The 22,514-nt window shown below is 42.9% G+C and overlaps 1 protein-coding gene across 1 annotated transcript in view; it reads left to right on the top strand.

Annotated features, from left to right (window-relative positions):
- Positions 1 to 10,673: 10,673 nt before the first annotated feature.
- GLDN (gliomedin) overlaps positions 10,674 to 22,514 on the top strand; it is a 68,153-nt gene continuing 56,312 nt past the window's right edge. The window contains exon 1 of the mRNA XM_032624851.1: positions 10,674 to 11,065. Coding sequence (XP_032480742.1) covers positions 10,703 to 11,065 — 363 coding nt within the window. The 5' untranslated portion in view covers positions 10,674 to 10,702. The remainder of the gene's footprint in view (positions 11,066 to 22,514) is intronic.

The following is a 22,514-nucleotide window of genomic DNA, read 5'->3' as shown; positions in this document are numbered from 1 at the left end:
AATAAAAGGGTACTAAAAACAACACAATAGTATAAGAAAGCATGAAAGTCTTGGTAAAGGTAAATATATACACAAATGCAGAGTTCTGTATTACTGTAATGGTGGTGGGTAAATCATTTTTAATTCTCGTATAAGTTACAAAACAAAAGTACTAAAAATAACTATAACTAAAAAATATGTTAAAAGAGATACAACCTGAATACATGTAAATTGTGACAACAGTAACATAAGGAGGGTCAGGAGAAATTAAAGGGTGGAGTCTTTGTATGTGATTCAATTTAAGTTATCAGCTTAAAATAGATTGTTATAACTATGAGATATTTTATGTAACCATAGACACAAAAATACCTAAAGTTACACAAAAGAAAAAGGAATCAAGGTCTATCAATACAAAAATAAAAATAAAAATTAACAAAATACAAAGTAAGAGAGGAAAAAGACAGGCAAAAGAATTACAAGATTAACAGAAAACAACATAATGGTCATAGGAAATCCTTCCCTATAAATAATTACTTTAAATGTAAATGGATTAAACTCCTCAATCAAAAGACAAAGAGTGACTAGATGGATAAGAAAACAAGACCCAAGTACATGCTGTCTACAAGAAACTCAGTTTAGATTAAGGGCATACGTAGCTGAAAATGAAGAGATTGAAAAAGATATTCCATACAAATGGTAACCAAAAGAGAATAAAAGTGGCTAAGCTTCTATCAGACAAAATAAACTTTAAGGCAAAAATTGTTACAAGAGACAAATAAGTATATAAGATAAAAGTGTCAATCTACCAGGAAGATATAACAATATATATACATATATACGCACCCAACATCAGAGCACTTCAACATATAAGTAAACATCAACAGAACTGAAGGGGAAAATAGAAAGCAATAGAAAAATGGTAGAATATTTCAGTACCTCACTTTCGATAATGGATAGAACATTCAGACAGAAGATTGATAAGAAAACATGGGACTTGAACAACACTATAGACCAAATGACCCTAACAGATATACACAGAACATTCTGCCCAACAGCAGAACACACATTCTTCTCAAGTACACATTGAACTTTCTCCAGGGTAGATCATATGTTAGGTCACAAAACAAGTCTTAACAAATTTAAGATTATTATCTTTTCTGACCACAGTGGAATTAAACTAGAAATCAATACCAGAAGGAAAACTGGAAAATTCACAAATGTCTGGAAATTAAACAACACACTCTTAAACAACAATTAGCTCAAAGAAGAGATCAAAAAGAAAATTAGAAAACTACCTCAAGACAAACAGAAACAAAATACAACATACTGAAACATACGGGATGTAGCAAAAAAAATACTAAGAGGAAATTTTATTGAGATAAATGCCTACACTATAAATGAAGGAAGATATCAAATAAAAACCTAACTTTACACCTCAAGAAAAACAAAGAACAAACTAAGGCCAGAGTTAGTCAAAGAATGGAAATAAAGGTTAGAGCAGAAATAAATAGAGTACAGAAAATCAACAGGAAAAAACAACAAAACTAAGAACTGGTTCTTTGAAAAGATAAACGAAAATGATAAACCCTAAGCTAGACTAAGAACAAAAGAGAGAAGACTCAAATAAATAAAATCAGCAATGAAAGAGGAGACATTACCACCCATGCCACAGAAATAAAAGGATCAAAAGAGACTACTATGAATAATCATATACCAACAAATTGGATGACCTAGAAGAAATTGGTAAGTTTCTAGAAACATACAGTCATGTATGTTTCATCAGACTGAATCATGAAGACAGGAATCAAGACTGAATCATGAAGACATAGAAAATATGAATAGACCTGTAACTCATATAGCGATTGAATGAGTAATCAAAAACCTCCCAAAAAAGTAAAGCCTAGGACCAGATGGCTTCACTGGTGAATTCTACCAAACATTTAAAATAGTATTAATGCCAATCCTTCTCAAAGTCTTCCAAAAGATTTAAAAGGAGGGAGCATTTCCACACTCATTTTATGAGGCCAACATTACCCTGATAACAAAGGCAGATAAAGACACCGCAAAAAAAACAACAAAAAAAAAACCCTGCAGGTTAACATCCATGATAAATATAGATGTAAAAATCCTCAACAAAGTACTAGCAAATTGAATCCAACAGCACATTAAAAGAATCATACACCATAACCAAATGCAATTTATCTCTGGGTTGCTAAAATCTTTCAACAGATGGAAATTAATTAATGTGTGCCACCACATAACAGAATAAAGGAAAAAAATCTCATGATTGTTGCAATAGATACAGAATAATATTTGACAGATTCAACATTCTTTCATGATAATAACCCCTCAGCAAACTAAGAACAACATAAAAGTACCTCCATATAATAAAGAAGCCCACAGCTAACATCATACTCAATAGTGAAGAATTAAAGCTTTTTCTCTAAGATCAAAAACAAGGTAAGTATGCCTACATTCACCACTTTTAGTCGACATAGTACTGGAAGTCCTAACAGAGCAAACAGGTAAGAAAAGAAACAAAAGACATCCAAACTGGAAGGAAAGAAATAAAGTTGTCCTTGTTTGCAGAAAACACAATTTTATAAATAGAAAACCCTAAAGACTCCATTAGAAACCGTTAGAATAAACAAATTCAGTAAAGATACAAAAATCAGTTGTGTTTCTATACACGAAGAGCAAACTATCTGAAAAGGAAATTAAGAGAACAGTCCCTTTACAATAGCACAAAATAATAAAATACTTAGGAATAAATTTAACTAAGGAAGTAAAAGACTTACATACTGAAAACTACAAAACTGGTGAAAGAAATCAAAGAAAATATACACAAATGGAAAGACAGTTTGTGATCACGGATTAGAAGACTTAATGTTGTTAAAATGTCCATAGTACCCAAAGTTATCTACAGATTCAATCCCTATCAAAATCCCAATGGCAGTTTTTTACAGAAATAGGATAAACAATTCTAAAATTCATATGGACCCACAAAAGACCATGAATAGCCAAATCAGTCTTGAGAAAGAAGCACGATGCTGGAGGCATCACACTTCCTGATTTCAACATATATTACAAAACTATAGTAGTCAAAACAGTATGGTACTGGCATGAAGACAGAAATATAGACAATGAACCAGAATAGAGATCCCTGAAATAAATTCATGCATATACAATCAATTGATCTTTGACCAGTGTGCTGAGAAATACACAAAGGGAAAATGATAGTCTCTTCAACAAATGGTGTTGCGAAAACTGGATATATATATAAAAAAGAATGAAATTGGACCCTTATATCATACACAAAAACCAACTCAAAATGGATTAAAGACTTAAATATAAGACCTGAAACTCTGGGCTTCCCTGGTGGCGCAGTGGTTGAGAGTCTGCCTGCCGATGCAGGGGACGCGGGTTCGTGCCCCGGTCTGGGAGGATCCCACATGCCGCGGAGCGGCTGGGCCCGTGAGCCATGGCCGCTGGGCTTGTGTGTCCGGAGCCTGTGCTCCGCAACGGGAAAGGCCACAACAGTGAGAGGCCTGCGCACAGCAAAAAAAAAAAAAAAAGACCTGAAACTCTGTAACTTCTAGAAGAAAACATAATGGAAATCCTTCATGACATTGGTCTTGGTAGTGATTTCATGGATCTAACACAAAAAGCACAGGCAGCAGAAGCAAAATAGACAAGTGAGACTACATCCAACTAAAAAGCTTCTGCACAGCAAAAGAAACAATCAACAGAGTAAAAAGGCAACATATGGAATGGGAAAAAATATTTGCAAACCATATGTCTGATAAGGGGTTAATCTCCAAACTATATAAGGAACTCCTACATAGCACAAAAACTAATAACCCGATTAAAGAAATGGGCTAACTACTTAAATAGACATTTCTCCAAATAATACAAACACATGGCCAACAGGTACATGAAAAACTGCTGAGCATCACTAATCATCATGAAAATGCAAATCTAAACCATAATGAGATATCATTTCACACTGGCTATCATCAAAAAACCAAAAGTCAACAGTGTTGGTGAGAATGTAGAGAAACTGAAACCTTTGTACACTGTTGGTAGGATTGTAAAATGGTACAGCTGCTATGGTACAGTATGAAGTTTCCTCAAAAAGTTAAAAATAGGACTATCACATGATCCAGCAATCCCACTCTTGAGTATTCACCCAAAAGAATTGAAATCAGGATCTCAAGGAGATTTCTGCACTTCTGTGTTCATTGTAGCATTATTCACAATAGCCAAGATGTGGAAACAACCTAAATGTCCATCAACAGATGAATGGATAAAGAAAATGTGGTATATACATACAATGGAACATTATACAGCCTTTTAAAAAGAAAGAAATTCTGCAGTATGAGACAACATGGATGAGCCTTGAGGACATTATGCTAAAAAGGCATTATGAAAAAAGTCATCATGAAAGACAAATACTACATGATTTCATTTATGTGAGGTATCTAAAATAGTCAAGTTCATAGAATCAAAGAGTGGAATGGTGGTTGCCAGAGACTGGGGATGAGCGGGGGAAGATGAAATAGAGAGTTATTAATCAAAGGATGTAATATTTTAGTTAAGCAAGATGAATACATCCTAGAGATCTGCTGTACGACATTGTACCTATAGTCAGCAATACTGTATCATATACTTAAAACTTTGTAAAGCAGGTAGAGCTCATGTTAAGTGTTTTTACCACGATAACATGTTTTAAAAAGAAAGAAGGTAAAATGACACACAAGAATAATTCATTCCTAGTTGTTTTGTAAGATCGTGAAAAAAAGAATGAGAGAGAGAAGGATAGGAGAGATAAAGCCCAGTATCACAGCCGTGCACATCTCTTAGAAAAAAAGAGAAAGAAGTCATCGCAGTTAGGGTTTGTAGTCTGATCTGCACTCCCCCTGGCTGGGGACAGTCCTCCAATGCCTGGCTTCAGTCCCCTGACTCTCTAGATGTAGTGCCATCTTCTCCAGTCTTGATATTGGCAGGAATCCCTTTTGGTCCCTCCCACTTAGCATCTGGAGAGATGAGGCATATATAATCTTGCTTGTCACTCTGGCTTCTGATCCCAGGAAGAAAAGGTCCTGGGCTCTCAGACTCCTAGTTAACCTTTCTTTCAGGTTCACTATTCATCTCTGAGATGCAGAGATGATGGTTCCACTACCTAGTCTCCAGGAAATCATATTCTGACATCATTGCTCTCTGTGAACCCTCCATAACATGTTAGACTGGGGACTGGTTTCCTCTCCCTTGTGAAGCTCACACATTCTAGCATTCAGTGCTTACGCCGCCTTTGTTTTTAAGCCTTGGAGCCAAGTGCCACTCTAAGCCCTTTTCCATTTCATCAAATTGAATCCTTTCCCTGCCCTATTTTCCCCTACTTTCTGCCCGTGATCTTGAGCATTCCAAACTGGCCAAAATTTGGGCGAAGAAGGTTCCCACTTTCAATGAAGAGGGCATGGATAAATGCTGGTGGGGTTACAACAGGATGATCTTAAGCAAGGCGCTTACCCCACCTGAGCCTTGCTTTTCCATCTGTGAAATGGTTGTAAGACCCTGCTCACTTCACAGGCTTATTATGGGGTTCAAATGACATGAGAAAGTACTTTGAAAACTGAACTGCTCTACACATATAAAGCTTTGTTTTGTCCTTGCAAAAACAGCGGTTCAAGTTTCTTAAGTGGGGCTTTGCAGTATTATCTTACTTCCACGGATTTAGCCATTTCAAAGCCAGTCTTGGAGCTCCTCTTCATATTTTTCCTTCAGCCTCTGAAAACAATCACTTTTTTTATTTACTGAAAGGCCATAACTCCAGATGAAAAAGAAGACTTTTCTCAACAGTCTGACAAGGTTACAATTAAGAGTCTACTAATGTTGGAATTTGGGGACCTGTCTGTCATTAATCAGGTGGAAATGTGGACATGGAGATGTGCCCATGTCCCCCTTCAAGGAAGGACTTGCTGCAGGGAGTGAGGTCAAGGTGTGCCTCAGCTTCAAGAGCCGCCTGGCCCAAGGCCACACCCTCCTCAGGGCAGCCCACACCTGCCCTGTGACCCAGAGAGAAGAGGGAGGAAGCCAAGTCATTCTGGCCTGACACAGGACACTGATGGGCAATGCTCAATCCAGAGCTTCCCAGTGGGCTGGCCAAGGCTTGGCAGAACTGCACTGAGTTGGACTTCTCCTTCTGCCCAATCCTGCTTCCTCTTTCTTTCCTTCATAGGTGCTGATCCCTAATATATATCTTGCACCCCAAATTGTATCTCAGTATCTGCTCCAGGGAACCCAGTCTGTGACAATTGGCTACCATGTGCTAAAAGGGCAGGATGGGATGGGGGGGGGGTATGTTTACTGCAAACAAAGGAAACAAAGCACAGAAAGGGTAGAGGGGAAATTTGAGATAGCACTACTGTACAACCTTGGATAGCTCCATGTCCAACAATAATTGGGCTGCTCAAAGGCCTAAGAAACTATAACTATGATAGGTGGAAATCTGTTACCTGATCAACTTAGACCAAAATCTCATAAGGGAAGCAATATCATCTAGCCTTATTCCTAACCCTAGGCATAACCTGATTTGGTGGTCTCAGCCTGAAGCACCAAAGGCTGACTTCTCAGAAAATGCAAATATCTGCTGGGTATTATATAAAAACCCCAGCTAGTATCAAGATGAGCCAAATCATCTAAATGTTAGTTGCAGTTATATTTTTCAACTACCTTTAAATGTACAGTGAAAGAGAAAGTGGCACTTTCTAGAACTCAAGGTTCTCTTATTTCATTTGGAAAAGTGGGTTTAAAGGCTGAGATTTAGCCTGGTGCGGGTCAGAGATCATACATAGTTTCTGTAGTGACAGGAGCCACTGCAAACCCTGCAAGAAAAGGTAATCTTTGAAAACGAAACACTGCCATCTGTCATCCACCAAACCAACCCCCCCAACACACACATACACTTAAAACCCCTCACTGGCTTCCCACTCCTCTAACAGTAAAGACCCCAGCCCTACAAAGTCCCACCCACAGAGACTGGCCCCTAACTCTGTCTCCAGCCTCATTTCACTCCCTCCCCTCCTTGCTTCCAGTGCTCTCCATGCTGCAGCCACATTGGCCTTCTTAATGGTTCCTCAAATAAGCCATGGTACCTCCTGCTATAGGGCCTCACACATGCTCTCCCCTCTGCCTGCAACTCTCCCATCCAAACTGTCACCTAGTTAATGATGATTCACCTTTAGTTTCCAACTCAAGCACCATCAGTTCCTCTGGGAAGCCTTCCCTGGCACCACACTCCACAACTAGGACAGGTACCTCGGTGATATAATCTCACAGAATCACACTCCTTTATTTCAGGGCATCCATCTCATCATCTCATTTAGAATTATACCCTCGCATCTGTGAGTACTTTGTTAATCTGCCTCCCCTCTTAGACTGTAGGCTTCAGGAAGGCAGGAATGGTGTCTGGGTTTGCTCTCTATCTTATTCCTAGTTCCTGGCACAGTTCCTGGCAGATAGTAAGCACTCGATTTGTTGAATAAGTGGATAAATGAATCGTTAAATGAATGAACGAGTGAACAAACAAGGAAAATGAGAGAATTTCTAACTTTGGTTGGGTGGCTTGAAGTTTCTTGGGGTTAAAATGTAGAAATGGGGAGTTAAAACCAGAGGTGTTGGGCGGAAGATAGACGCACATGCTGGCAATTATTAGAGAGACTTTCTCCCTAACCGGTGGCAAAGAGGAAGGGTGGGGCTGGGGAGGCAGCAAAGCACCACCAGAAGTCACAACATAGCTGCCAACCTTTGGACCAAAATACCCAAGTGCCAGGCCTTAAAGTAAATGAAAATTATTCACTTCACAATCAGGAGAAAATGCCATGGAATTAAAGTTGGAGCATATTCTTGAATTGGATTTTATTCTCCAGGGCCCTAAAGTTAACCAGCTGGAATCATTTTCTAAGGACCATTCTATTTAACCTTTGGAAACGAAGCATCTGCCTTTTAATGGAAAAACTACTTCTCACCGTAAAGATAGCACATGATGTTCTTGGCTTCTTTGGTCTCCAGAAAAGGAAACTCAGATATCTCCCCATGTCCTCGCTGTATCTTGAACCCCCTATATCAACAAAACAGGCCAGATTAATAGCTAACTTTATTTTTTAATAATAAGTAGAATGTACCAGCTCATCCAGAGAATACTAGACAGGGCAGCCTACATAGACATATCAGCCTCTCAAAAAGTCTCAGGAGGCTTAGGAAGCCACAGATTAAAGCGCCCCACATAACCAATCTCAAAGTCACTGTATTCAGACAAAAGGCCAAGTTTACCACCCACTCAAAGTTCTGTTCCTACAAAAGCATTGACAATCAGTTAATCAAATATTACTACTTTGCACAAGTCCATGCTGTGATGGACACAGTGAAGAGAGGTCCCTTCCTTAAGCATATTATAACCCAACTAAAGAACTAAGATCTGGAAGAACTAAGAAGTTGGTCAACAGCACAGGCACAGTATATGGATATCAGCAAGTTCAGACAGCCCATAGCCAACCACACTAAAGTCCATTGAACATCTTCTACTGCCTGTGGGCTCTGAACCAGAAAGGGTGGGGATGTGTGTGTCAGGCTACTTTCACTCTCCTGACCATTAGACAGGCAGCCTTCCAAGGACGGTGGGGCCTGTTCTGTGGCATAAGCAGGGTTTCATTCTTAAGCCCTACCACCACTACACACACATCATTTAACATAGCCTTGCCCTCACCATACAGCCTTTCATTCGTTTGTTAATTTGCTCATTTAACAGGTAATTATTGAATGGCCATTTTAAGTGAGGGACTGTGCTGGTTGTTGGGGGGAGACAGGGTTAAACAGGATGTGACCCCTAACCTCAGGAGCTGTATACTCTGTTATTAATGGTGGGCATTGGTGACAGATGGTCTGGCAATAGAAACTGTATGAATGTTAGGCTAAAGAGAAGCTCAGGAGGCTCCATGGGACTCCAACTGCTTACACTGAAAAAGCTGCTTGTCTTGTTCATTTCTGTACCTCCAACACCCATTACTGTGCCCAGCACACAGTAGGCGCTCAGTAAGTTTTTAGTGACATAATGAAAATCTTACTGGGGGCGACCGACCTCCAACTCTGTCTCTCCATGGCTTCTCCCCATTGGTCCTAAGCCTGACAGTTGGCATCCTATGCCTAGATGAAAAGAGATGAGGGCACATGGCAGTTCTTCCAATAGGTCATAATATGTTGGAGTTGGGAGGAACTGGACAACATTTTCTGTATCACCCCCATCCCCTCCCAGACATCATGTCCCCATAGTTGAGGTCCTTTGTGAACCACTTGGGCCTTCATGCTTTCCTGATTCCTCATCCTGGATGTTCTTTTAAGAATATGCAAGTTGGTCAATGTCCCAATTAAAACTCAGGAGTCCAGACCTTGACACAGAACCTTGAAGCTCCAGCTGGCTCAGTGGCAGGGAGCCACCTCCTTCTCTGAGATAATGGGCTGTGGAAACCGCAATCTTGTCTTCTAGTTGTGGCTTCCCACACCACCAGGGCCTCCTGCAGGCCCTGGGGCCCCAGGGAGGCAGAGCCATTCTAGAGAAAGCTGAGAAAAATAGGGATGAAGAGGTCCTTGGAGGAGACTGAGAAGTGACCTCAGTCACTTGGGGGAGGGGGGGACAGTGGCCCTTGAGGCACAGCAAGCAAATGAGCTAACAGGAAATGGTGGGGGCTGTGAAGGGGTAGCCAGGAGGTATGAGGCAACTGCCCCCTCAAGTAAGACAGGCTAAGTAAGGTAAGGTCCAGCAGGGACCCAGAGTCCCAACCCTTCAGCCAGAAAGCACCTCAAAATCAGTCCAGAGTGGTCTTGGGACATGTCAAAGCCCCCCAGCTGGCTAGCAGCATGATAGGGTTAGAACCAGTTCTCCTGATTTCCACTCTGGAGGTTTTTTTCTCATCACCTTGCTACCTCCCAGATATGGGTCTCATGGGAGAGTTCTTGGCCTGTCACATCCTGAATAATCTCCCTTCACAGATGATTCCTGCTTGTCATGCAGGGCTGGGCTTTTCTGGATGGGTGGCTTTTTTAACCCTCCAATGCCAGCTGTTTCCCTGTCTCTAGCCATTCCCTTCCTAGGAAAGATCGAGTGGGGTCTTCAGTGGCCACATGAGGCCTTATGACCCTGGGGAGGAATGATAGGCAGCCTGGGACCCAGCCCAGCAGCAGACCTCCCAGGGACAGTGGGCACATGCCTTGGCATCTGGGCATGCTGATCCTTTTCTCCAGAGAGGGCAGTGTGGGGGGAGGAGGGGGTGGAACCCAGCGACTTCTCAGGCCATAAGAATTCCTGCTCTCCCCCTCAGTCTGACCCTCGTTCTGCCCGTCTGGGCCACGGCAATGCCCACGCGCAGGGCAGCGGGGGAAAAGGAAGGAGAGACGGGTTTGCTGGTTTGCTTGGCCGGGCACCAGGAGCGTGAGCCCTGCCCCCCTCCGCGGACTGTCTCCACTCGCTCCTCTCCCCCTCTCCGCCTGCCTGTCCCTCCGGGCTGCTCGGGCGCCACCACTACTGTCCCCAACCCGCCCCGCCAGCCAGGCCAAAGGGCGGCGTGACTCACGGCGCTGCCACCAGCCCACAGCTTGCCCACAGCGTATAAAGGCTGCGGGGTTGAAAGGTGGCAGAGCCTTGCCCGACCTGGCCCGAGGCGCACAGAGTATGGCCGGAGGCGCGGAGCGAGGCCGCGGGGGCGCGGGCTGGGGGCTGCGCGGCGCCCTGGCCGCCGTGGCCCTGCTCTCGGCGCTCAATGCTGCGGGCACGGTGTTCGCGCTGTGCCAGTGGCGCGGGCTGAGCGCGGCGCTGCGAGCGCTGGAGGCGCAGTGTGGCCGGGAGCAGCGCGAGGACAGCGCCCTGCGCGCCTTCCTGGCGGAGCTGAGTCACGCACCTCGCCGGGCGCCCGCACCACCGCCAGATCCTGTGAGCGCCGCGCGCAACAAGCGCAGCCACGGCGTGGAGCCGGCGCAGCACATCCGCGCCCAGAGCCACGACATGCTGTTGATGATGACCTACTCCATGGTGCCGGTAGGCGGGGTCTCAGCTCCCCTTGACGCCCCCGCCGGGGTGGGCGGCGTACAGTGTGGGGAGAGAGCCCTAGACGCCCTGTCCTCCCCTGGCCAGATGGCAAGGTGTCGTGGGGAGAGGTCCTGGGTGTGAGCCTTCTGGGGAAGTCACCTTGGCAAGCACCTTAACCCTCTGGGGTCAGTTTCTTCATTGTTAAATGGAGGAGGGAGTGAAGGGGTAAGTCTTCCACCTCTGACGTCGTTCAGTCTGCAGATAAATGAGGGGAGTAGGCAGTGTTTTTAAGAGCCTGCTTCCTAACTTTGGACATAAGTTTTCACCTTCTGGTGTGCCAGGAGCCACAGCAGCCCCGGGCTGTGCCTGTGCAATTCGTAGGGGCCCCCTGAGAACACGGAGGTAGCATTTCTGCGAGAGCGCAGGCTTCTTCAATAAAGGGATTCTTTCCCTGGCACGATCTAGTAGTCTGGCGTTTCACCTGGCCTCGGCTCATCAGCACAAGACTGCCGACCTAATAGTCTCTGTTTAAGTGAAAACAATCAGCCCTAATCTTACCAACCCCACGACCTTTCTACGGAGAAACTTAATCTTGTGTCTAAAGTGCTTACAAATAGTGGAAATCAACATAGAGCAATTTTCTTAAAACGCAACGCCAAAGCTGAGGTTCATCATATGGGCTCTAAAAAGTCTATGGAACTTCAGAAAATGTCAGCGTGTGCTCTCGCAGGCGCGTGCATCTAGGGAGAGTCCATTGCTTTTCGTTAGATTTTCAAAGGGGCTCCATTGCACTACCCCCAGAAGGTTTAAGAAACACTGCTGTTAAAAAAAGTATTTAAAGCAAAGCCTCAGAAATCTTTTTTCTAGTGTTGACTTTCTTTGCTTTTGCTGATTTCAACTCAGTAATTATACATTTAGATCACATTGCAGTTCCCCATTTCATTTCATTATCCGTTACAACCACTATGGTCTTATTTCACTTTAAAATTACAAAGATTTCAGTTCTGTCACCTCAAGTCAAGTGTGAGCCATATTTGGAATCCTAGGTATTTGAAGATAAATCCACTTAAACCTGTTATAGAAGTTTAAAAATATCTTACATGAGCTGAAGTGCTTTTAAAACTACATGGAGGACTTCCCTGGTGGCCCAGTGGTTGGGAGTCCGCCTGCCAATGCGAGGGGGGAGGGGAGGAGGAGGGTGGGGGAAGAGTTCGAGTCCTGGTCCGGCAGGATCCCACATGCGGCATAGCGTCTGGGCCCCTGCACCACGGCTGCTGAGCCTGCGCTCTGGAGCCCCCCGCGTGAGCCACAACTAGTGAGCCTGGGAGCCACAACTGCTGAGGCCCGCGTGCCTGGAGCCCATGCTCTGCGGCGGCAGGGGACCCTGCAATGAGGGGCCCGAGCACCGCGGCTGAGAGTGGCCCCGGCTCGCCGCGGCTGGAGAGGGCCCATGGGCAGCGGCAGGGACCCAACACAGCCAAAAATCAATCAATCAATCAAGGAGTATTTTATATAAAAAAGATAAAGTAAAACTACATGGAAGTACTACACACTTCAAGCACATCTTTTGAGAAAGATCACATTTTCCATTCCTGGATTCAGTTTTTACCCACGTTATCATTTAGAAATCTGGGCCCAAGCAAAAATTTCGAAAAAAAGAGCTCTGTAAAATGAAGAAATCTCCTTAAGAGAATTCGCTCTTTCTTGGCTCTCCACCACGCATTTTGAGGGGGTTTTGAAATCGTCTGAGAAGGATGCATCTGAACATCAACATTTTATATTTTTAATCCTGCTTTTAAGGTAGAGGCTTATGTATCCAAATTGCATCCTGTTCAGTCGCTAACCCAAGAGAACGCAGAGACTCATTTCTGTGTCAGTATGAAAGCTGATTTAACTACCACCACCTGCTCTGTTGCAAGTCAGCAGAAACATTACATTTGTCAAGCTGAGAAGCACTTGTAGATTATCCCCAACTCATCTTCCACTTGCAATGGGTGTGCTTTGACCTTTTGGAGTCACTGAGGGACTTTCTATGCAGGCCAGGAGAAAGCCACTATCATATTCCTCTTGGGAGTAGTTCTCAAACAGTAGGCTTAGGGATCACCTGGGAACATATTAAAAATGCAGATTTCAGGGCCCCACCCTCAGATTTGTAGAATTATAATCTCCAGAATCGGCTTCCTTCCTGATCCCCATTTCCCCCACCTTCCCAACCCCTTGATGAGTTTGATACAGGTGGTCTAGGTGCCACACTTTGAGAAAAGCTCCTCTAGACCATGGCTTCTTTAATGTGCATGTGAATATTTTGGGGATCTTGTTAAAATACAGATTCTGATTCAGAAGGTCTAAGTTGGGCCCCGAGCTTCTGCATTTGTAGCAAGTTCCCGCTGACATCAGTGCCGCTGGTCTGAGAAAAACACTTTGAATAACACCGTTCCAGAGCAGTGGTTGCACATTGAAATCATATGGGGAGTTTAAACATGACTGATGCCTAGGCCCCACCTCCCTGAGATTCTGAATTAATTGATAAGGGTGGTGCCCACTCACCAACACAAAGGACCTTGGCATGCCTTCCCGATGAAGGTCAGCTGTGTTAAGCATCTCACTCTCATCAGTTCTCCCTTGAGGCCTCTACTTTGGGCAGAGGAACCAACTTAATTGGTGAAAAGCCCTTTACATACTTTATTTTAGCAACACTCTCACCATTCACCTTTGCAGATTTTTCTCATTTTTACTCTCTGTTTTTCTCAGAACAGAGCATTATTCACATGAGGAAACAATTTTTAAGAACTTTCTCAGGGCACCTTGAGTAGAAAAGCTGCTAAGAGAACTATTTAGTGTACAGTATGGAGTTCAATGTGCCCACTTCTGAAGGTTGAAGTCTACACTTTCCCTTGCCCTTTTATATAGCACCAGTAGGTCTTGAATGAGGGTGAAATCAGAAGTCCCATGTCCTTAAAGTTCTAGGAACAAAGAAGTAAGCTGTACGCAGACTAATTTCAGCATTCCAAAAAGTCTTCCAAAATGGCTCATTTATCCAAGATGAGCCTTCTTAAGCCAACTGACACTTCTAAGTTCTGTGCTTTTGGCTGAAAGTACATCAACTCAGCGTGGTCATTCTGGTTAGCACAGTCTGACCGGAAACTGATTGGCAGCTGTAAATGACCTTGTTAAAAGGGCAACATAACTAATTATTACTTAAGTACAGTTAGTTTGGTACAGCCAAACACATTAAATCTTTAAAAGTAAGTGGGTACTTTGGAGAAAAGTAAAAAAAGGGGCCCTGGGTACCAGTGAGTAATGGAACCCATCTGCCAGGAACTCCTGCAGGAGATGCTGCTTCTGTTTAGTCTCCGCTCCCTCACCACCCCTCTTCTCCCCCTTCCTCTCATCAGCTGCTCTCTCTCACCCATTCTTCAGGTCTCACTCTTATTGATGTTCTGGTAGCTTTATCATCCTCCCTGAAATCTTAGGTCGAGCACCCAAGAAAGTTTTACTTCTCACAATGTGCACCTTAACAAGCTTTAAATGGATCAAAGATTTACATTTAGAAAATGAAACTCTAAAATTGCTAGAAGAAAATATGAGTAAATTCATTTTTAATTTTGGAATGGGGAATACCTTTCTTTCAAACTATAACTCAAAAGCCTGAAGCAAACAATAAATAAGTAAATTTAACCACATTTAAAAAGCACACACAACAACAAAACTGCATCACAAACAATAAAAACAAACGCATACACCATAAACAGAGGCAAAAGATAAATGACAAACTGGAAAGAAATATTTGCAGCTCATATCATAGGTACAGGGCTACTCTTCTGAATATATATAGCAGTTCTAGAAGTTGATTTAAAAAGATAAGAATTTAATAGGGAAATCTGCAACAGAAATAGGAATTCAGTAGGAGTATGGAACAGATAGTTCTCAGGAAAAGAAATACAAATTTCTCTTAAAAACATAGGAAAAGAACTCTTGATTCAAAAACGCAAATTACAACTGCTCTGAAATATAATTTTTACCTGTCAGAATGACAACTGCAAAAGTTTGTCGACATATTCTGTTGGGGAAACTGAAGGGAAACAGACATGCTCTTGCATTGCTGTTTAGAGTGCAAAATGCTACAACCCATATGGAAGCCAATTTGGCAATACCTTTGGATTACAAACCCATTTACCCTCTGACCCAGTAATCTTGCTTGTGGGAATTTATCCTGCACAACAGACTTTATCACCTCTGAAATGACGTATGCACATAGTTATTCATTGCAGAATATTTGTAAAAAGAAAAGACTATTAACCTGTGTCCACTACAGGACTAGTTAAATAAACTGACCTATACATCCACTGGGATACGAGGTAGCTGTAAAACAAGAATAAGTAAATTCTCTGTGTTCTGCTATGGGAACAATCCCCAGGATATATTTTAAGTGACAAAAGTGTAAGGAAGAAGGGGGAAAAATAAATGAAGTTAACAAAAGTATTAGGGAGGGTGGGGATGAGGTGGGAATGAGCCATTCACTGCATAGCTTTGTGCATCATTTTGACTTTTGAACCATGTGATTGTGTTACTCTTATCGTGAGTGAAAAGGCCATAAGCACAAGGTTACATGGCAGCTGCCCCTGGGCTGGGGGCCATAGGGCATGGTAGGGACTGCTCCAGCCCAAGGTTCATGTGCTGTGTCTATAGGGGAGGCTTTTGCTGTGGCTGCTGTATGAGAACGAGAGCCCAGTGTGCCTGATCTTTTGATTTTGTCAGTAAAAGTAAAAAATCTGACTTTTTATGTGAAATCTCTTGGCTTTGAAGTATTGACAAAAATTCCCTCAAAATGTTTTTGAATTGACTGGCAGTGTGTTGGGCAAACAACACTCACATTGTTAGGGGCCATGTTAGGACTTCCAAGCTTAGTTTGCAGCAGGCTCACCTCATAATAATGAGTAGTTTTGAACAAAAATGGCTTTATTTAGTTCCAGCACAACCTCCACCCCCACCACTGATTTCCCAGCCTGGTTCTGAAAGGATAGTGGTATCTAGGCCATTGTTATCATTATTGGTGGTTAAATGGAGATGGTTTTTTGCATTCAGTTTGGTTTGGTTTGTTTCATTTTGTTTTGTTTCTGGCTGTCTCTAAACATTAACTCCACCTTCGGAGGATGGAGATTTCCTGTCACTCTGGCTTTTCACAAACATGTGTTCTGAAGGTCATTCTCAAGGAGGAGATTCCAGCTATGTTAAGCAGTAATGCATTATAGCAAACAGAACTTTTCATGATGACTGCTATGAGGTACACTTATATGGATCTATGCATTATCTTGTTTACAGGGGACAAAAATTACATTACCTGTAGTTACAACTTCTGTTTGTATGGATGCTATGTTTCCTTGAAGGAAAGGAAGGTAACCCCTGCCTTTCCCACTCGAACTGAGTCACTTCCAGGGTGTAAAAGCTGAGGATTTAGACCAGGGGTTAACAAACTATGGCCTCAGGTCAGATCAAGCCTGCTACTTGTTTTTGTGCAGCCCATGACTTAAGAATGATTTTTAAATTTATAAATGGATAGGAAAAAAAATAAAAAGAGGAATAATATTTCACGACATCTGAGCATTATATGAAATTCAGGTTTCAGTAACCATAAATACAGTTTTACTGGAATACATCCATGCCCACTTGTTTATGTATTGTCTGTGGCTGCTTGACACATGACAACCGGAGAACTGCGTAGTTGTGCCAGAGACCATACGGCCCACGAAGCCTAATATATTTTCTGCCTTGTCCTTTGCAGAAAACTTTGCCAACCTCTTATTTAGACAGTGGTCCATGGGAACGGAGGGGTGCTAGGGATGGTTCCTTTGGAGAGCTAATTTAGTAAAATCAGGGTTCTTCTAGCATAGGGTTAACCCTGGAGTTTAAGACCTCCCACAAGGAAACAGAGCCCAGGACAGAGCTGCCCTGAGACTGTGGTTTCACTCTAGAGGGAGGCTGTGGGGCTGAGCCAGCCCTTAAGCCTTTGCTCCCCATAAGCTGACTTCCCAAGTCAAGAGCAGTCAGTGTTAGGACAGCTTTTAGCCAGCCATTTAACCCCATATCTAGGCCTTGTTTCACACCCCATCTATTCTCTTCAGTTGAAGGGGAGAAACATATACCCCATTAGGTCCTGTCACATGAAGTGGACCCTAATGAGAGCTCAGAGGCCTAATAGAGCAGAACAAAAAAAGACTGGGCAGCCAAAGTAATAACCCACACGGAGAGACTGGGAGGTGGGTTTCCGTGGCCTTCCTCATAGCAGCATGTGCATGTGGGCACTTGGGATGTCACACCTGACACTGTGGGGTTAATTTGCATGTTAGAAGCCATTTCCAGATATCAAGGGTAAGAGAGAATTTGAAGCTACATCTCTGCTAAGACTGTGTCTGGTATTGGTACGGTGAACACACCCGTAAACTTCACTCACGTATCAGGTCATGATGGTATGTGAGGAAGACAGGAGAGAGTTGGCCCCTTAGCTACATCCTTCAGACACTTTCTTCATTGACACATATTTTGCACACATGAAAATAAAGCATTCAGTGTAGATGTACAGTTGTCATGATTCTCTAAGGATTTATGTGAGAAACAAATGGGTCAAGACTGAGCATCTGGACCCGTAGGGACAGGGGAGTTGTGTTGACCCCATGAAAGGCATTAAACCATTTGGACCTGCTCTCAGGTCCTGTGGCTATTCAAAAGATCCTAGCTTCTTTCTAGCCAAAGCAGCAGAGGTGAGGGCAACAGGAACAAGCCTGCTGCTGAGCCTTTACAGCCTGAGCAGGATGGACCTGCTTGGGCCTGGTGAATTGTCCACTCTCATCTTTTTCTGCTGTTTCCCTGCTTTTCCTTCAACCTTCACTGCCACTGTGCCAAGGATAAAATGAACTCAAAGTCATGGTCCCCCCCTGGAAAAGTGCCACTCCACTCTGGGGAGACAGCAGAATCCCTCAGACCTGCCTGTCATTTTGTACCACTGCCCACTAGATGACAGGCTGAGAGATCCTTGGGCGGAGAGCCCTGTCTGGGTGAGTTGCAGAACAACTGCTCAGATCACGGGTCTTCCAATGCCAAGGGGCTGTTCATCCTCTGTAAAGCCCGTGTCTCAGGATCCATCTTTGGCTGTTCCAAGCTCACCTCCACATGGCGCTACTGCCATCTTCAGCCATTGTGCTCCTGCCCTTAACTTGAGAGACCTGGGATTCCTTCTTCACAGTCAGGTTTGCAGCCCAATTCTCTCTCCCTGATGCTTCCCTGAGGTATGTTGTGGCAGTCGTCTGACCCACGAGTCAGATGGATTCTCATCCCGGGCCCACAGCTTGGTAGCTGGGCGACCTTGGGCAAGTCTTTTAATTTCCCCAACCCTCAGTTTCCTCCTCTGTAAGATTAAGATAATAGTATGCACCTCATAGGGCTGTTAGGAGGTTTAAGGGAAATAATGTAGGTAAAGGACAGTGCCTGGTATAGTCAGATTTCCAGTAAGTGTTCATTGTTGCTGTTACTGAGATTAATCACTATGACTTTATCATGCAGCCCTCCTTGTCCAAAGCCCTCAGTATCTTGTTTCTGGGTTTACTCTTCATCTCCACTTTCTTCAGAATGCCAAGTTGTCTGATCATATGTGCTTTTATCAGCTGCTGCTTCAGGATCATATTTGGCCTTTTGAAGCCTAGGGTGGCGCATCACACCAACCTAAATCATCTTGTCATTGAAAACAAAACAGAATTAGCCTTGATATGGGAACAAGGCTTCTTCAACAGTTCAGGCTTTCCTGGGGCCTCACCCCTTCTTCATGGCCACTGATGACGAGGTTTGACACCCACTAGAAGAGAGTCACATTCACCCCATTTCTGACTGGCGTAGCTGTTGTTAACTCCTGCTGATTCCTGTTGGTGGCAGTCCTGAAAAAAGTTTTGGGTGCTTTCATTTGGAAAATTGACAAAATGTGAGTGGAAGGTAGAGCAAAAAACTTCTAAGAAAGGAGAACAATTTACTTCTTAGGGGTCTCATGTTCTCTAGGATATAGGTACCTATGTGAGAACTATCAAAATAGTCTTTATATCTGATAAAACATACTTATCTGGAAAAAAAGACATTTAAAAAAAAATCTACATTATTCAAACTCTCCTTCCCTCCCTCCCCTCGCACCAGAAAAAATCCTTGGCCAAATCTAGTTGACATTCAAGCTTCATTTACATGCATTTTATCTACAGACTAAAGGTCATGTTGTGTAAAACAAGATGATGATTTTAGGTTGTAATTCTTCTACAAAGGGAGCATTTTTCAGCCCATCAGTTGCTTTTTTTTATGTAGCTCTTTGGGTTTTAATAGCTCTATATTTTAAGTAGATATAATTTACTTCTAGTCTGACTAAAGTTGAGACACAATTTTCTTTACTGAAAGGTAGAGTTAAAACAACAAGGCCAACTAAAGATCACTTAAAATGCAATTTGTTCTGAACACAATAGGTAGAATAACCCCTTCATCTTGCCACTCAGAAAGTTTCTTGTGCTTATCAAAGTGCTGGGAACTTTGGAGATCCTGCATTGGCTGTATGTAAAAACTGAGAAGGACTTGGAAATGCATTGTGGATAACTGTACCCAAGCTAAAATGATGAGCTGGCAGCTGCAAAATAATTCCCCAGTTTTTCAGTAACTTAGTGTGATTGGGGTCTGGAATCCTTTCTCTCAAAGGTAGAAAAGGCCTTCTCCCTTTAGGCGGCATTTGAGGACCTTGGAATCAATCCCTGTGAACAGGAAGACCTATAGAGAAAAATCCTTTACAGTAAGCGTCAGGGCAGTGACAAAGAGAGAAAATCAATCCTCACTAAAGTGATGAAGGCAGGTTTCATGGAGGAGACAGAACTTGTAATGGGCAATGAAGGGTTGGTGAGATTTGAGCAGGCAAGGAGGGAAAATCATTCCAAGTGCAGGTAATAACTTGAGCCAAGGTCTAGGGACAGGAATGAACGTAGTACAAGGCTTGGAAGAGCAAGAAGCTTTCCTGCACTGGGGAGTTTGGGCTGTGGGAGAGGAATTAAGATGGCTACATGAGAGAGAGCCTTGAATTTCTACTTTTGAAAAGTTGAGAATGAATCTGATGGGCAATTGGGAGAATTTTTCAAGGGGCAATCATGAAGAATGTGGTTTTATAGGACAGGTCTGTCTGTACAATGCAGGAAGGACTGCACAGGGGAGAGACAAGAGACAGGAAGGAAGTTAGGAAATTATTGCATTAGTCCAGGCAGGAAATGGTTCTGTCTGGCTAAGGTGATGGCATCAGAAATGGAGAAGATATAGATCCTAGAAATACCAAGAAATAAGGATGCATTGAAGTTGGGAACTAATTGGATATAAGAAAGAGAAAGGAGCCACCTGATCCAGATCCGTCCAAAGATGGTAGCATCATGGACAGAATTGAGGAACCTAAAGTGGGTTAGTTTAGAAGTGAGGATGCTAAATTTGTTTTGAGACTGAATATGAGAGGAAAAAGAGGGAAGGAAAACTGAAGGGTAAAAGAATATTCAAGGAAAGGAGAACCCATTTCTTCCAAGAAGAATTCTGTCTTCTCTATGAGAGAGGTCTTTACAAGTCTAAAAATTAAAAGGCAGACCCAAAAGCCTTTATGTGTGTTTACTCCTAGCTCCCCTCTTAGCTATGTGACCTTTAACAGATCACTCAACCTCTCTGAATCTCAGTTTCGTCATTCTTAAGAAGGCAATGACAGTAGTATCTACCTTAGGTGTTATCATAAGGATTCAATTCAATAATCTATGTGAAGTCCTTAGCATGGTGCCTAGAACTCAATATATGTTAGCTTGTTGTTACTGATATTTACTATTTCTCAAATCCTTCCTTTTTGTGCTTCAGGGACTTTTGAAGCCTTGTAATTAAAACAATGGAGATTGAATCAATAGAACTTGCCAGAGAAAGGGCAGGTTGTAGAATAACTCCAAGGTCTGGCATCTCGGGTGCCATAAGGGAAACACACAGACTTCTAGAAAGAATGTTATTTCCCAGATAGTCATTTTTATGGTTCATGGGTTCAATATATATGCTTGGTATTGAATTTAGGGACGTTAATTATACTAAGGATAATTTGCAAATATTTTATTCATGTTCAAGGTGAACTCATGCATTTATCCTTTCATAGACCAAATCTTTTTGAACCCCATAGGAACAGCATGTTTGTCAAACCAACAGTTCCATCCAGCCAATGTTCTGATGCTAACATCATCAACAATTATTTTGTGGGTGAGCATCTCAACCCAAGGACCTCCTCTAAATATTTTCTGGGCTAACCACTTGTAGCTATTCTCTGAGCGGAGGAAGGAGGAGACTGAGCAGGGAGTAGGTTGACAAAACATCTTCACAAATGTTTTTGCTATGTACAAAGAATGCCAAAGGGCAGAGTTTGGGATAATGGATTAATTCTTTGTCCATTCCCCCAACATTGGACAAGTTACTTAACTGTGGTTTATGTATACTTTTCTGACTATAAGGTGAAGATAAGAATGCTTAGATAAAAATCAAAAATTAACTGAAGATGCTTGTTGTAGGAAACAATGTGAGCACAAAATATTGTTATTAACAGTTAGTGAGAGATTATTCCAGCAGTACTCCTGCTTCAGAAAACTCCATTAGAGACCTGGGGGAGACAAGTGATTCTTAGCTCACTTCAAAACACTCATCTCTTCCACCTCTAATCTTTTCTGCACTTACTGTCTGTATCGCATAACTAAAACTTTGTTTGTGTACAGTTTTGGTCTCTAATTTGTCATCTTTGGTCACCTTGTCTCTTTAAATATATCTCCACTCTTCGCTAGACCTCTAGTGAGGTATTTGATGAATACCTCTTCACTCATAAAATGCATCCACAACTCAGCAAGGGCAAATATAGACTAAGGTATCTGACAGTCTCTGAACCTAGTTCCTTTTCATACTAAGAGTTTTGGAGGTGTGTGTTAGTTTCGGCATGTAGTTACTGAGCACCTACTATATCACAGGCACAACTGTGGGTGCACAAGAAACAGTATGAACAAACCATGCAAATCCCTGTCCTGTTGGGGTTTATGTTCAGTGGGGGAAGGGGGGAGGAGCCGACAAGAACCAAAGTAAGTAAATTATCTGCAATATTAGAAAGTGATGAGTGCTGTGAAGAGCAATAAAGCAGCGTTGAGGACTAGGGAGCAGGAAGGGGAAGATGCAACTGGAAGTCTTCTGGGTGGGGAAGGCCTCACTAAGAAGGTGACATTTGAGCAAAAACTTGAAGGAGGTGAGGGAGTGAGCCATGTGGAAATCTAGGGGCGGGCTGTTTAGGCAGAGTGAACAGCAAGTGCAAAGACCCTGAGACAGGAGAGTATCCCCAGAGCACAAGGAACAGCAAGAAGACTGGGAGAGGATAACTGGGGGAAGGAAAGACAAGAGGACCAGT

This window comes from Phocoena sinus, chromosome 2 (genome assembly GCF_008692025.1).
Source record: "Phocoena sinus isolate mPhoSin1 chromosome 2, mPhoSin1.pri, whole genome shotgun sequence".
NCBI classification, from domain to species: Eukaryota; Metazoa; Chordata; class Mammalia; order Artiodactyla; family Phocoenidae; genus Phocoena; species Phocoena sinus.
The sequence above is the reverse complement of the archived record's forward strand: the minus strand, read 5'-3'. Positions and strand labels throughout refer to the sequence as shown.